This window comes from Martes martes (genome assembly GCF_963455335.1).
Source record: "Martes martes genome assembly, chromosome: 3".
Lineage (NCBI taxonomy): Eukaryota > Metazoa > Chordata > Mammalia > Carnivora > Mustelidae > Martes > Martes martes.
The window spans coordinates 182,876,506-182,891,688 of NC_137890.1; the positions used below are offsets into that span (position 1 = coordinate 182,876,506).

Genomic DNA, 15,183 nt, shown 5'->3' on the forward strand with positions numbered 1-15,183 from the left:
GCCAGTCCTTTCTGGCCTGCCAGATCTCTGTGGATAGGTCTGCTGCCAATCTAATATTTCTACCATTGTAGGTTACACACCCTTTGTCCTGAACTACTTTCAGGGTTTTCTCTTTGTCTCTGAGACTTGTAACTTCTAGTATTAGATGATAGGGTATTGGTCTATTTTTATTGATTTTTGAGGGGAGTTCTCTGTGCCTCCTGGATTTTGATGCCTGTTTCCTTTGCCAGATTAGGGAATTTCTCCAGTATAATTTGCTCCAGTATACCTTCTGCCCCCCCCTCTTTTCTTCTTCTGAGATTCCAATTATTCTCATATTGTTTTGTCTTATGTTCTCATTTATCTCTTGAATTCTCCCCTCATGATCGAGTAGTTGTTTATCTCTCTTTTTCTCAATTCTGCATCATTTGGTCTTCTGTATCACTAATTCTCTCTTTTGCCTTATTTATCCTAGAAGTTAGAACCTTCCTTTTTTGACTGCACTTCATTAATAACATTTTTGATTTTGACTGGATTGGAGTTTAGTTATTTTATTTCTCCAGAAATGTATTCTTTAGTATCTTCTATGCTTTTTTCAGGCCCTGCTAGTATCTTTATAATCATCATTCTGAATTCTAGTTCTGACATCTTACTAATGTCCGTATTGCTAAGGTCCCTGGCAGTTGGTACTGGCTCTTGTGGTTTTTTTTTTTTTTTTTTTTTTGAGGTGAGTTTTTCCGTTTTGTCATTTTGTCCATAGAAGAATAGATGAAAATGGTCAGGCTGATGAATAGAACAGAGCCACACACTAGATTTTGGTTGTATTTCAGTGTGTCAGAAGAAACTGCCTCCCAAAATCTTAAAGAAAGAAAAACATATATATACACACAAAAATAAGGGTTAATACAATGAAGGGATGGAATATGACTGTAAAGATGAAAATTTAAAAAAGATTTTAAAAAAGGAATTGATAATAAGTTGGTTGAAAAAAGAAAATGTTTTAAAAATGGAGGGAATATGATCAGGCTAGAGACTAGAGCACAGCCATACACCAGATTTAGGGTATATTTTGGTCAGTTAGAAGAAACTGTATCCCAAAATTTTAAAGAAAGAAAACCTTATATATATATATACACACAAAAAATAAGGTTAATACATTGAAGGGATAGAATATGACTATAAAAATGAAAATTAAGTAGATTTTTTTTTAAATTTTATTTATTTATTTGACAGAGAGAGATCACAAGGAGGCAGAGAGGCAGGCAGAGAGAGTGAGAGGGAAGCAGGCTCCCTGCTGAGCAGAGAGCCCGATGCGGGACTCGATCCCAGGGCCCTGAGATCATGACCTGAGCTGAAGGCAGCGGTTTAAACCACTGAGCCACCCAGGCGTCCCAAATTAAGTAGATTTTTAAGAAGAAATTGATAAGATGTAGGAAGAAGAAAAAAATAGAAAAAGAAAAAAAAGGAAAATTTTTTTTTTTTTTTTTTTTTTTTTAAAGATTTTATTTATTTATTTGACAGACAGAGATCACAAGAGGCAGGCAGAGAGGCAGGCAGAGAGAGAAGGGGAAGCAGGCTCCCTGCAGAGCAGAGAGCCGGATGTGGGGCTCGATCCCAGGACCCTGGGATCATGACCTGAGCTGAAGGCAGAGGCTTTAACCCACTGAGCCACCCAGGTGCCCCAAAAAAGGAAAATTTTAAAAATTAATTTTGAAAGACTAAAGAATCATGGGAGAAAAGCCATTAATTCTATGAATTCTATGTGCTGTATTCCCCTAGCACTGTGTTTTGCAGTTCTCACTGATGAATAAACTTGGTCTTGGCAAGATGTTCTTTCTGATCTTCTGGGGGAGGGGCCTGTTGCAGTGACTCTCAAATGTCTTTGCCAGAGGTGGAATTGTACCACCTTTGCCAGGGGGCAGGCTAAGTTATCTTCTCAGGTTTGCTCTCAGTTGTTTTTATTCCCTGAAAGCTTTCCATACAGCTTTGGAGGATGAGAATGAAAATGGCAGCCTCCCAATCCCCAGCCCCAGAGGAGCCAAGAGCTCAGGCCACCCCCCCCGCCCCGCCTTCAGTGAGCCCTCAGAGAAAAGCAGCCAATCACTCCTCTCTCCCTGGTCTCCGGCTGCACTCCATGCTCACCTGGCCTGTGACTGAGCATTTCTATCTCTGGTGCACGAACCCATTTGGAGTTTCCAAGCCCAGCAGATCCTTGTAGTGCACTCCCATGCTGCTTCTCCCCGGGAGGAAGGAGAGTCTTCCTGGACCTGTCACTTTTTGGGTCCATGCTCAAAGAATAGTGGCCCAGCTATGCCGTGGATCACAGTTTGTAGCAACCCCAAGCTGAGAGCCCACTTCTTGGCTCACTCTTTGCAGCCCACTTCCCTGTTCCAATACCTGGGAGTTCTGCTGCCCTCAGGTACCCTTGGTCTTTCTGTGATGCTGAGGGTCCTGAGACCACACTGTTCCAGCAAGGGTTTCACTGCCCACTTAGCCCCTGGAGTGACATCCCTCCACAGAGCAGACTTCTAAAAGTTCTGATTTTGTGCTTTGCTCCTCTCTCACTTACCAGTAGTTGGCTAATGGAGGCTCTCTACCCGCCCTCCCCAACTGTCTTCCCATATATTGCCTCAGATTCACTACTATGTACATCCTACTTTTCAGAAAGTGGTCACTTTTCTGCTCATAGAGTTGCTGCTATTCTTTTTTTCAATCTCCTGTTGAGTTTGTAGGTGTTCAGAATGGTTTGATAACTACCTGAATTCCTGGGACCAGATGAAATTTAGGTCTCCCACTCCCCTGCCATCTTGCTCCTCCCACCTAAAGTGAGTCTTTTGTAAGCAGCATATTGATGGGTCTTTTTTTTTTTTTTTAATCCGTTCTGATACCCAGTGTCTTTTTATGAGCATTGAGTCTAATTGCATTTAGAGTAATTGTTGAAAGATAGGAATTTAATGCCATTGTATTACCTGCAAAGTCACTGTTCCTGTAGATTGTCTTTGTTCCTTTCTAGTCTTTGTTACTTTTAGTCTTTCTTTTCTCTCAAAGGGTCTCCTTTACTATTTATTGCAGGGCTGGTTTAGTGTTCATGAATTCCTTTAGTTTTGTTTATCTTAGAAACTCTTGATCTCTCCTATTCTGAATGAGAGCCTTGCTGGTTAAAATATCCTTGGATGTGTATTTTTCCCATTTAGCATGTTGAATATATCATGCCGGTCCTTTCTGGCCTGCCAGGTCTCTGTGGACAAGTCTGCTGCCAGTTTTATGTGTCTACCCTTGCAGGTTAAGGATTTCTTGTCTTGATCTGCTTTCAGGATATTCTCTTATCTTTATAATTTGCAAGTGTCACTATAATATGTTGTGGTGTTGGTCTGTTTTTTCTTTTTATTTTGAGAGGAGTTCTCTGTGACTCTTGAATTTGAATGCCTGTTTCTATCTCCAAATTAGGGAAGTTCTCAGCTATAATTTGTTCAAATTAACCTTCTGGCCCCCTTTCCTGTTCTTCTTCTTCTGGGACTCCTAGAATATGGATATTAATTTACCTTATGGAATTGCTGAGTTCCCTAAGTCCACCTTCATGATCTAATACTTTTCTTTCCCTCTTCTTTTCAGCTTCATTATTTTCCATATTATCTTCTATATCACTGATTCAGTCTTCCGTTTCATTCATCCTCATTTTTATGACCTCCACTTAGGACTCCATCTTGGTTAAAGCATTTTTAATTTTGGCCTGACCAGATTTTTCCTCTTTTATCTCTACAGTAAGGGACTCTCTAGTGTCTTCTCTACTTTATTCAAGCCCAGATAGTATCTTTATACTTGTTGTTTTAAATTCTAGTTCAGACATTCTACTTTTGTATGTATTGATTAAATCCCTGGCAGGGAGAACTACCTCTTGTTCTTTCTTTTGGGGTGAATTTCTTAGTTTTGTCATCTTTTTTCTAGAAAAGAAAGTAAGAGAGAGAGAAAAAAACAAAACCAATAGCAGCAACAACAAAAACTTCAGGAATGCTTCTTGGATATACTGTATATGCTCTGCTGTTGTGTTTTGGCTGCTCTTTTCCACTGATCTGTCCTCTATAGAGTTCCTCCTTGCTTGTGGTAGGGAATGTTGGGACCTTTAACTAGGTGTGCTTTGATTTTTTTGTTAAGATAAGCCTAGAAAAGTAAGAGGGGGGACAAAACAGGTCCAAGACAAGAGAAAAGGAAAAAGAACAAGAATGCAACCAACCAAACAAAAAAATTATAAACCTGATTCCAAACAATAAGAAAGAAAGAAGGAGAAAAGAATAAAGAAAGAAGAACAGAAAAAATAATAATAATCCTGATCTGCAAAATAAGAGAAGGAAACAAACCAACAAATGAACAAAAATCGTAAACCTAATACCAACAGAAAGATAGAGGAAAAAGGAAAAAAATACATAAAAGATAAAAAATATAAGAAAATAAACATGTAAAAAATTAAAAGAGAAAGAAAGAAAAACAAGCCTTGTCCTAGAGTTCTCCACTGGAATACTCTTTATCAGTAGACTTGGTACATGGTGGGGTGGGGGGGTGTTGTATTGGTCTTCTGAGGGAGAAGCCTGTTGAGCTGGCTCATAAGCTGACTTGCCCTGTAAAGATGCCCCAGCCAGGGGTAGGGGGCAGAGTCTAGTATAGGGGACTCCAGCCTCCACTGAAAGTACTGTTTTGCTCTCTGAAGTCCTGCTGTGCTGGTAGGCTGGGGAGGGAGGGGTGGTGGAGGAGTAAGATGGCATCACCCTGCCCTCTAGTCCCAGGGGGAGGGAACTTCTGGCCACTTCTGTTCAGGAGGCCCTCATAGAAAAGCAGACAATCTCAGGTATCCTGGGCTTTCATCAGATCCTTGCCTTTAACCTGTGTGTTCCTGAGGCCATTGGGATGCCCAGCACACAGATCTCATGTATACTATCTCTAGACATTGGCTGGGATTCAAAACTCCAAGTTTTAAAGGGCCTGGCAAGGTGCAGACCACTCCCCTCCCCCAGAGAAGAGCCTTGAGGCACACTCAGAACCATCCTGTCCAGGAAAAACAGTTGTGCTTGGAGGCTGGAGTTGATTGTGATGCACAGCAGAAAGCTGCAGCCAGGTTATCTGCCATCTGCACACAACTCAGTCTCTTACTTTGTTCTGTCCCAGAAAAGCAGTGACACAGAGGCTTGAGTCTATTGTGGCAGAAAGTGATAAGCAGTGATGAGGTAATCTTCAGTCTGTCCATGTGTCCAGTCTCTGTTCAGTTCTGTCCTAGAAAAGCAACTGCTCAGCATGCACACGGTGGTTTAAGTCTGTAGCGGCTCACAGCAAAAAGCTGCTACAATGTTATCCACCCTCTGCATGCACCTCTGTCTCTATTGTTGAGCACCGCTCAGTGGCTCCCAGCTGAGATTTTGTCCTTGGACAGGCAAAATGCACCCTTCCAAATGTACTCCAGGAAGGGGCATGATCTCTCCCAGTGCGACCCAGGGGATCTCTTCAGTGCTACTTATTGTGCAGTCCCTACCTCCTGTACTCTCTCTTACTCCCTGACTTTGACTTTGCACCGAGAAAAGGTTCCCTTCCCTTTGCGGTCCCTTGACTTTCCACTCCCCTGGTTCATGGCTCCAAACCTCACATCTACATCTTCTCCCTCCAACTGTGCAGATTGTTTTCTTAATCTTCAAACCATATTCCTAGTTGTTCAAAATAGTTGGATGTTGATCTAGCTGTGTTTGAGGAATGAGCCAAGCCCAGAGTCTCACTACTATTCTGCCATTTTAACTCCGGAAGCCTTTGTGTCTATTTTTGTGTCCATGTCATACTGTTTTGATTACTGTGGCTTTGTAGTATAACTTGAAATCTGGAATTGTGATACTTCCATTTTTGTTTTTCTTTTTCACGATTGCTTTAGCTATTTGGGTTTTTTTGTGTTTCCATAAAAATTTGAAGATTGTTCTAGTTCTGTGGAAAATGTATTTCAATGGGCATTGCATTAAATCTGTAGATTGCTTTGGGTAGTGTGTACATGAGCATGGAATAGCTTTCCTTTAGTTTGTGTTGTCTTCAACTTCTTTCATGAGTGTGTTAAAGTCTTCAGAGTACGGGTCTTTCATCTCCTTGTTTAAGTTTATTCCTACATATTTAAAAATTATTTTTGGTGCAGTTATAATTGGGACTGGTTCCTTAATGTCTCTTTCTGTGCTTTACTACCAGTGTCTAGAAATGCAGTAGATATCCATACATTGATTTTGTATCCTTTGACCTCACTGAATTCATCTATCAGTTCTAGTAGTTTTTTTGGTGGAGACTTTAGGGTATTATAGACTCTAGGTTCACTGAGGTTATGAGCTCACTGCGAGCCAGATCCTGTTCCGTCTGGGCTTCTAAGGTGGAAGGGGAGAGAACATTCCCAGTTCCTTGGCCTATTTAAACCCTGTTTTTTTGTTTTTTTGTTTGTTTGTTTTGTTTTGTTTTTGTTATTTCTGTGCCCCAGTGCATTTGGGGCTGGTGTGGTCTTGTGGATCCTGGGCTTGCTCAGCTTGCAAGCTTGCTGTGACAACTGAATCTCCCCATTATCATGTCTGAACACTGTTCTGGTCTAGGCTTAGTTGTCTCTTAGTTGCTCTTTTAAACAGTAGGTTTTTGTTTGTTTGTTTGTTTGTTTTTGCCCAAGGATGGAGGAATCTGTTCCCAGTTCCTCAGTACTATCCCTTCCCACAGCCATTCACAGTATCCTGGGGGTGGAGGCTTCCTTTGTTGCCACATCTCTGTTTCTCCTGCTGTTCTCCCACTTATCTATCTTTGGTTTTCAGTTAGCCTTCAGGTTTTCTTCAGGAGGAATTGTTCTATTAATAGGTATAATTTGGTGTGTTTTCTGGAGGAAGTGAGTTCAGGGTCTTCCTGTATTACAGTCATGGACTGGAAGGTCTTAACTGTATTTTATTTGTTTTTCTTGATTAAGTTAACTAGTGGTTTGTGTATTTTATTGGGAATTGATATCTTAACAGTATTGAATCTTTCCATCTGTGAACATGTAATATTTGCCATGTATATAGGTCTTTAATTTCACTCAGAAATGTTTTGTTGCACAAGTCTTAATGTTTTTTTCTGTTAAGTTTATTATTTTATTGTGCTTCTTCTGTTCAATTTACTACATTTCCTCTGTTAAATTAATTCCTAAGGCTCTTATTATTTAGGTGCTATTTCATATACACTTGTTTTTATTGTTATTATATAGAAATACAAAAGATTTTTTTTTTTTTTGCATTTTGTTCTTGTATCCTGTTATTTCATTGAGCTTGTTTACTAGTTCTAGTAATTTCTTTTGGTGTGTGTGGATTTCTTTAGACTTTCTGTATATGGGATTGTAATGCCTCTATATAAAGAGCAGTTTTACTACTTTCTTTCAAATGTGGATGCTTTTTATTTTTTTTTCTTGTCTGACTGCTCTGGATAATACAATGTTGATTAGCAGTAGTAGGAGTGAATACTTGCCTTACCAATCTTAGGGGAAAAGCATTTAGTCTTTCACCGTTGAGTGTGATGTTAGGTAAGTTCCTTTCTATTTCTAGTCTGTTTAGAGTTTTTATTAAGAATGAATTTTAGGGGCGCCTGGGTGGCTTGGTGGGTTGGGGTCTCTGCCTTTGGCTCGGGTCGTGGTCCCGGGGTCCTGGGATCAAACCCCACATCGAGTTCCCTGGAACAGGGAGCCTTCTTCTCCCTCTGCTCCTCCCTCTGCTTAAGTGTTCTCTCTGTCTCTGTCTCTCTTTCTGTATCAAATAAGTAAGTAAAATCTTTTAAAAAGAGAGAGGTAGAGGTATGCTGTTGAGGACATATCTAGTAATGGAATTTCTGGGTCATAATTTGACCCATGTTGTAAATATTTTCTCCCAAATATGTATGACATCTTTTGATAAGCAGAAGTATTAAATTTAATGGAGTTTACTGTATCAAACTTTTTTCTTATGGTTATTGCTCTTTGTGTTCTGTTCTGGAAATCTTCTACTCCAGCCTCACGGAAATATTTCATGTATTATCTTGTTATTTTTTTTCCTTTGACACTGAGATCAACAATTCACCTGTAATTGATTTTTGTGTATGTAGTGTGAGTTCATAAGTCATGTTTTCTTTTCTTTTTTCTCTCTCTCCCTTTTTCCTTTTATTCTTTTTTTTTTTTTTTAATTGGCATGGTGATTTTTACTTGACCTACCTTAGAGTGTTTTTACTCTACTATTCTGCATTACCAGCTTTGTCACAAGTGCAGTGCCTGTGTTGGGGTCTATTTCTAGACTCTAATCAGTTTCTTTGGTGTATTTATCTATGCTTTTGCTAATGTCTTCAGACATTAAGAAAAAATTTTTTTATTTCTTTAACTTTTAAATACTTCATTTTGTTTTTTTCTTCAAGATGATCTTAGCTATTCTTGTTTTTTCCATTTCCATATTAATTTTTGGAAAATCTCATCAATTCCTATAGGAAAACTTTTTGGGACTTTGATTTTGGTTGCACTGAATTTATAGTGCAATTTGAGGAGCTGAATTATTTAAAGTTGACTCTTGAACAACATGAGGGTCAGGGACACTAACTTCCATGTAGTTGAAAATCCATGCATAACTTTTGATTCCCTCCAAAATTTGGAACTAATGTTTACTGTTGACTGGAAGCTTTACTGATGACATAGTGGATTAACACATATTTTGTATGCTGTACATATTATATACTATATTCTTACACTCAAGTAAAGAAAATGTTAAGAAAATCATAAGGAAATGAAAATACATTTATATTACTATACATATATTTATTGGAAAAAAGTCACATATAAGTGAACCCACATAGTTCAAATTCATGTTATTTGATGGCTGTCTGTCTGTATGTGTGTGTTTATATAATGAAGCAATAATATTTACATATATAACTGTATAAGTATAATATAAACATTATGTGTATAATAGTATTTATATATTTCCATGTAAGTATATATACTTATTATACCTAAGTATGTGTATCTCAGTATAATACACATATGTGTATTATATAAATATAATAATGTAATTAAACTATGGCTCTCTTCTTTATGCTTTTACACTTATTTATTCTGTCTAGGCTTCTCTCCCTCTAGTTCTTAATTTTTTCCTCTTCAAGCTCACTTGAAATAATCATCACCTCCTTCCCTAGCACTTTCTGCTCACTCGCCTTATTTGCCATGGGTTTATGAGATACTTCGTAGGCATCCTGGGTGGGACTTGGGACTGGAATCTTACCTCCTGTTCCTCTTTTGCTCCAGGGTTGTGGCCATTAGTATTTGCTAAAAAATGGACAATGAAATGAGAAATTAATATCAGTTTTATCTCAGGCTTTCTGGTAATGAGTCTAAACTGGAAATTGTTGTGGAAGTCCTACCTCCATCTCAGAATGAAGGCAGCACGTTGTGAAGTGGGGAAGGTAACCTGCTTCATTCTAAGCAGACTGTGCCTAGGTGGGAACATGCCTGGGAACTGGCAGCTTACAGCCTCCAGAGAGGCAGATTGAGGAAAGTGAGACATATTGTAGGCATTTAGCTATGACTCCGTAGAAGTCTCCAAACTGCTTTGATTGCACTGTCTTATCAGTAAAAGACATAGGAACATCTATCACCAATGTTTGTGTAGTTATTTATACATCGCTTAAATGTCCTGTAATTTACTATACGAATTCTACAATATACAAAAAAATTAAAAATGACAAGCACTATTTCAAAAAATGATTTCCATGTTGTTTCTTAGCGGTACAGAGTTTAATAAGCACTACTATTTTTGAAAAGTGTGATTTAATATTTGTGATGTAGTAATTTGAAGGTCTCATTCTAAGGCAAATTTTTTATTTCAGCATATGGTTTTTAATGCCATTGTATTTGAAAAAGATACTTTCAGTATTTGAAATTTCAAACGGAAGAGGTGCACCCTGGTTGCGCTTAGTAAAACCACATTTCTCATTTTTCGTTTTTATTCTACTTTGCAAAGTTTTTAGTCTGGATTTTATCAGTAAGATTTCATCTTATCTAAGTAATTAGTTCTGGCAAACTAATTGGAAGGTGTTGCACTTTTTTATATTTGAAAGGAAAAATGGTCTCCTAATCTGCTGAAACCCTTCCTTTGTGAGATTTTTAAACAGATGAGGAAATGGTTTCTAAGTTGTTAAAGTGTGGTACCCCGAGTTTGTAGGCGATCATAGCGCGTTTGCACACACACAAAATAGTATTGGATGAAAATGTTTCTAGTAGTTTTCAAAATATTCTTATCTTAACATGAGTTCATTTCAAAAAAGTTATTTTCACACTCATTAAAATGTCACTACCTTACTCTGAGAAGACAGATTAAGAAATATCCATTTTAACTGGAGGGGATTACACTAAGTGAAGTAAGTCAAGCAGAGAAAGACAGTTATCTTATGGTTTCAGTCATATGTGTAACATAAGCAATAGCACGGAGGACCATAGGGGAAGGGAGGGAAAACTGAAGGGGGAGAACTCAGAGAGGGAACTGAACTGTGAGAGACTCTGGACTCTGGAAAACACACTGAGGGTTTCAGAGGGAAGGGGGTGGGGGCGGGGATAACAGGGTGATGGGTACTAAGGAGGGCACGTGTTGTGATAAGCACGGGGTGTTATATCTAACTTATGAATCACCCAACACTACATCAGAAACTAATGGTGTGCTATACAGTGGCCAACTGAACATAATAAAAAAATAGTTTCATACTAGCAAAAAATAAAAGAAATAATTAATTTTAAAATATTTGTTAGTTTACATACTGCTAATAGTTATTTGTCATCCCAGAAAACGTTAGCAAATTTAGAACACTTATCTTTTTATAAGACCAAAATACATGGTATATCTTTGTTTGCCAACTTTTAAAAATATTTTGCCAGGAAATTTTTTATGTTCGGTCCTCATCTATTTGTAAAGCACACTGAATATGCTGCTTGAGGTAGTTAACCACCTAGCTAGCAAATGCACTACCCTGAGCTCATGAAGGTGTGGTGCGACCTCTTTGAGTATAAAACTCACACTTTTCCTCAGAATTTGTCTACCACTCATAGATAGTTGTATGTGCTCACTTTCTTATTTGTTAGAGAAAATTGTTAAATGCTAATATTTACTTCCACTACTCTAGGGGATAATCCCTGGGCCCTGCTGTGAGTGTCCTGGTTTCAGGCAGACAGAACCACAGAGGGTGAAAAAGAGTCATTGCTCCTGAGTTAGGCAGGGAAAAGAAGATTTAAAAAATATCATTTAGAGTTAATAATTCCAGGTACTTTCGGTTTGCAGAATGAATGGGAAGATCTGAACAATCAAATAAGTTATTCTTTTTCCCATGTAGGAAATCTGGGTTGGATAAAGAAAAAGTGAAGATAAAAGTCTCTTTTTCAGCCATCGTTTTTCTGATAGAGAAACCATAATTTTTTTTTCACCTCTCTGTCTTCAACACCAGACTGAATTTCTTTTCTTTTCTTTCTTTTTTTAAATTTATTTGACAGACAGAGATCACAAGTAGACAGAGAGGCAGGCAGAGAGAGAGGAGGAAGCAGGCTCCCCGGGGAGCAGAGAGCCCGATGCAGGGCTCGATCCCAGGACCCTAGGATCATGACCTGAGCCGAAGGCAGAGGCTTTAACCCTCTGAGCCACCCAGGCGCCCCCAGACTGAATTTCTTAAGGGCAAGAACACTTCAGGGTGGAACCAGTACAATGCCCAGCATATAGCTGTGCCGGCACATAGTAAATGTTCACTAAAGTCAGTGAGGTTTCTTTTAGGACTAAGGAAGTAGGAATATACTGGAAAAGCTAAGCGTGTAGGCTGGTGGGTTTCCAAATAAAACTGGAATGGAGGAGAGTAGGTGCAAAAGGTCATTGGGGGAAGAAGTGCAGAACAACGTAAGTGAATATACAGACTTTTAATTAAAAGACATGCCATGAGGGACTTTTATTCAGAGTGGGGCCAACAGTGACAGAGATGAAAGGCATAGTGGAATTAACTGAAGTAAAAATTCTCTGCAAGTTCAGGAGAAATTCTAGGTGGTATAAGTAGGCCTTATGAGACCGATCTTTAGAACTTTTGTTCAAGATTCTAACAGAATTTTGGCAAGGAGTTGTTTTGCTCATGTTGCCACGGAAGAGAACTCTGCTCAGGTAAGGAAAGGAAAGTAAAAAGGTAGTGACCTGAGGGTGGGGCTGGTATTTTTGCCACAGAGCTAAGGATAAATCGAGCGCGAGTATTCCAAAAGATTTCCCCCCAATTATTTTGTGTTTGTTAAAATGCATATTCAAAGTAGACTTCCATAATAAGGTTATCATAACATTAGAAAGCGTGAGGGTCCACACTGAATACACATATAATGTACCACGGTTTGGTGTTTTTGTGACAATACAGTAATTGTCACTCAGTTACCTTAAACTACAAATTATACAAATATATAAAAATATATATAAGACCCATTAACCAATAAGCTGCAGCAGCACTAGCAAAACGACCCAACATATATACAACAATTTTTTTCAGTAACCCACAGTGTTTGTTATATACTTGGAAGCAAAAATTTTAACATAACTGAGGATTTATTCTATATGTCAACAATGGAACAGTTGATTCTTACAGAGACACAAAACAACAGATTCCTGGGAAGTTAACATTTATAAGTCAGGCCATGTTGATTCAAGCTAGCAAAGGTTGGGACTAAATACAATTCTTCTTTTCAAGCTAGATTTGCCATAGGTGTTTTCCATATTCCCCTCACCTCTCCCCTCCATTACCTCCCTTCTCCTCCTCTTTACCTTTACAATCTATACTAAAATGTCTTGTCATTTTTGAAAGCTAACCATCGTATGTAGTGACCTGAGCCCTTAAGAACAAAGTTAAATACCAACTCACAAATATCTGTTAGTGAAGTTACTCCAGGAGAAATGACACAACTCAAAACCAAAAGCCATTTGGCCATTGCTCCATTCCCTTTTACCTACTATTCCAAAGTATTAAATCGCAGTTCCTTCCAAGGCTAATCAACTGAACGAATATTGGAATAACTTACAAGCAGGATCACTGCCATCTGTGGGATATAGTTTTCAGTCCACGCCAGGTTAAGATTAAAATGTGGTAATGGTGGTCATTTTTAGTTAGCAAGCAGAGCTCATTATTCATGGTACTATGCCCTTCTCTCCTCTCTCATGATTTCCTGAATGATTTTATATTTAATTGTTTACATTTTGTTTCTCTGCTAACTTGTTGATAAACTTATTGAGGGTAGGGATGAGATTTCTACTCGTACTAATATCCTACTGCCTAGAATAATACCCGTTACTTAGTGTATACTCATATTTGTTGAAATGAACTTTTATCTATTTCTTCTTTGCCTTCTAAAGTCTAATGTTAATTTATTTACATCGTAGATGCTGAGAATAACTCTTAAAGGGTCTGAAATGAAAGAACCGGAAATAACACCTGAAGTTCCGACTTTGGTACCATTTGGGGATGTGGTACGTGAAACTTGCCTCCACAAACTTGTACAAGTTATTTCTTATTTTATGCAAAGACTAGTTATTATTTATTATTTGATAATCAAAACATATATAGAAAATGGTTCTGATAACATTTGTGAATTGTTCATTTTTTTCATCAAGTCAGAAAAGCATCCTATAATCACTGAAATTAAGGAAGACCTTTTGATTCACAGGGAAAAAAAATTGTTTCTATATAGGGGTTCCCAAAGTCTCACTACATCAGAATCATCTGGGATACATTTTAAAATCATTGATTCTCAGTCCCCACCTAAGATCTGCTAACTTGGAATCTGGGCATGGGGCCTAAGATTCAGTATTTTTATTGTGCTGGTCAGGTGACTATATTTATTGTCAGATTTTGGAGGCTTTGAGCTATGATTTAAAAATTGACCCCACGCGCCTGGGTGGCTCAGTGGGTTAAAGCCTCTGCCTTCAGCTCAGGTCATGATCCCAGGGTCCTGGAATCGAGCCCCGCATCGGGCTCTCTGCTCCGTGGTGACCCTGCTTCCTCCTTTCTCTCTGGCTGCCTCTCTATCTACTTGTGATCTCTCTCTCTCTCTTTCTGTCAAATAAATAAATAAAATCTTAAAAAAAAAAATTGACCCCGCATCTTTCCTTCAAGTCCCAGGTACAAAAGCAGACATACTCATGAATCAGACACATACACCCAAACACACAGGTAGGACCAACCGAGAACTAGGCTGAGAACCAGAAAAATCTGTTTTTCTTTTGGGTGCTACGGAGTATGGGACATGAGGACCTGTGTACATTGAGAACTATTAAATGTTGTGGTACTCTTTTACAGTTACCTTTCTTCCTGAGCATCATTAGAACAGTTAATGGGTATGAAGTGAGAGAGTTTCTCTTGGCTTTCTTCTCTAGATCCTGTCATATACTGTACATTTTCTTGATTAAAAAATATATGATGAGTTTAACACCATGATTTTTGGGGGGAAAAGTAAAACTGTATTCACGCATATGTTTTGTTTTTATAAAACAAGCACAGTGCGCATTTATCCACGTAATTATATGGTAATGTATGAAACATCACGGTCAAAGTCACTGTTTGAGTCTAAAATTAGAAAAAGATTCCTGGAGGCCTGGGTGGCTCATTCGGTTAAGCCGCTGCCTTTGGCTCAGGTCATGATCCCAGGGTCCTGGAATTGAGTCCCGCATCGGGCTCTCTGTTCAGCGGGGAGGGAGCCTGCTTCTCTCTCCGCCTCTGCCTGCCACTCTGCCTGCTTGTGTGTGCTCTCTCTCGCTCTGACAAATAAGTAAATAAATAAATAAAATCAATCTTAAAAGAAAGAAAAAGAAATCACTTGAAATCACTTTTGGCTGTAAGCTGTTACGCGTGCCGCTGTAGTGATGGACTGATCTCCGTCACCAGTGCTCTTGAGTGCGGCCCCTTCCTTCCTTCAGAGCTGATACTTTGATTTCATTCACGCTTCCTGACTTCGTAGTTTATATTTTCCTTAGTTGAATTACATATCATTAGACATTAACAACCTTCTTTAAAAAGTCATCTGGAAGTTTTTGACAGGTGTTTGGCACCTGATAGCTCCTCTCAGTGTACGATTTGTCACACGACTTTCTCTCCGAAAGTTCTGTGATTTATTCTGAGATATTTGGCAAGGCTTGTATGTGTGTCTGCGATGACAGCTACATCACAACCCGC

At 38.7% G+C, this 15,183-nt stretch overlaps 1 protein-coding gene across 1 annotated transcript in view; it reads left to right on the forward strand.

Moving 5' to 3' along the window:
- Positions 1–15,183, forward strand: part of C2CD6 (C2 calcium dependent domain containing 6) — a gene marked incomplete at both ends in the record, with an annotated part of 132,295 nt that overhangs the window by 13,668 nt on the left and 103,444 nt on the right. The window contains 1 exon segment of the mRNA XM_080799457.1: positions 13,395–13,481. Within this exon segment, the coding sequence (XP_080655583.1) occupies positions 13,395–13,481 (87 nt within the window).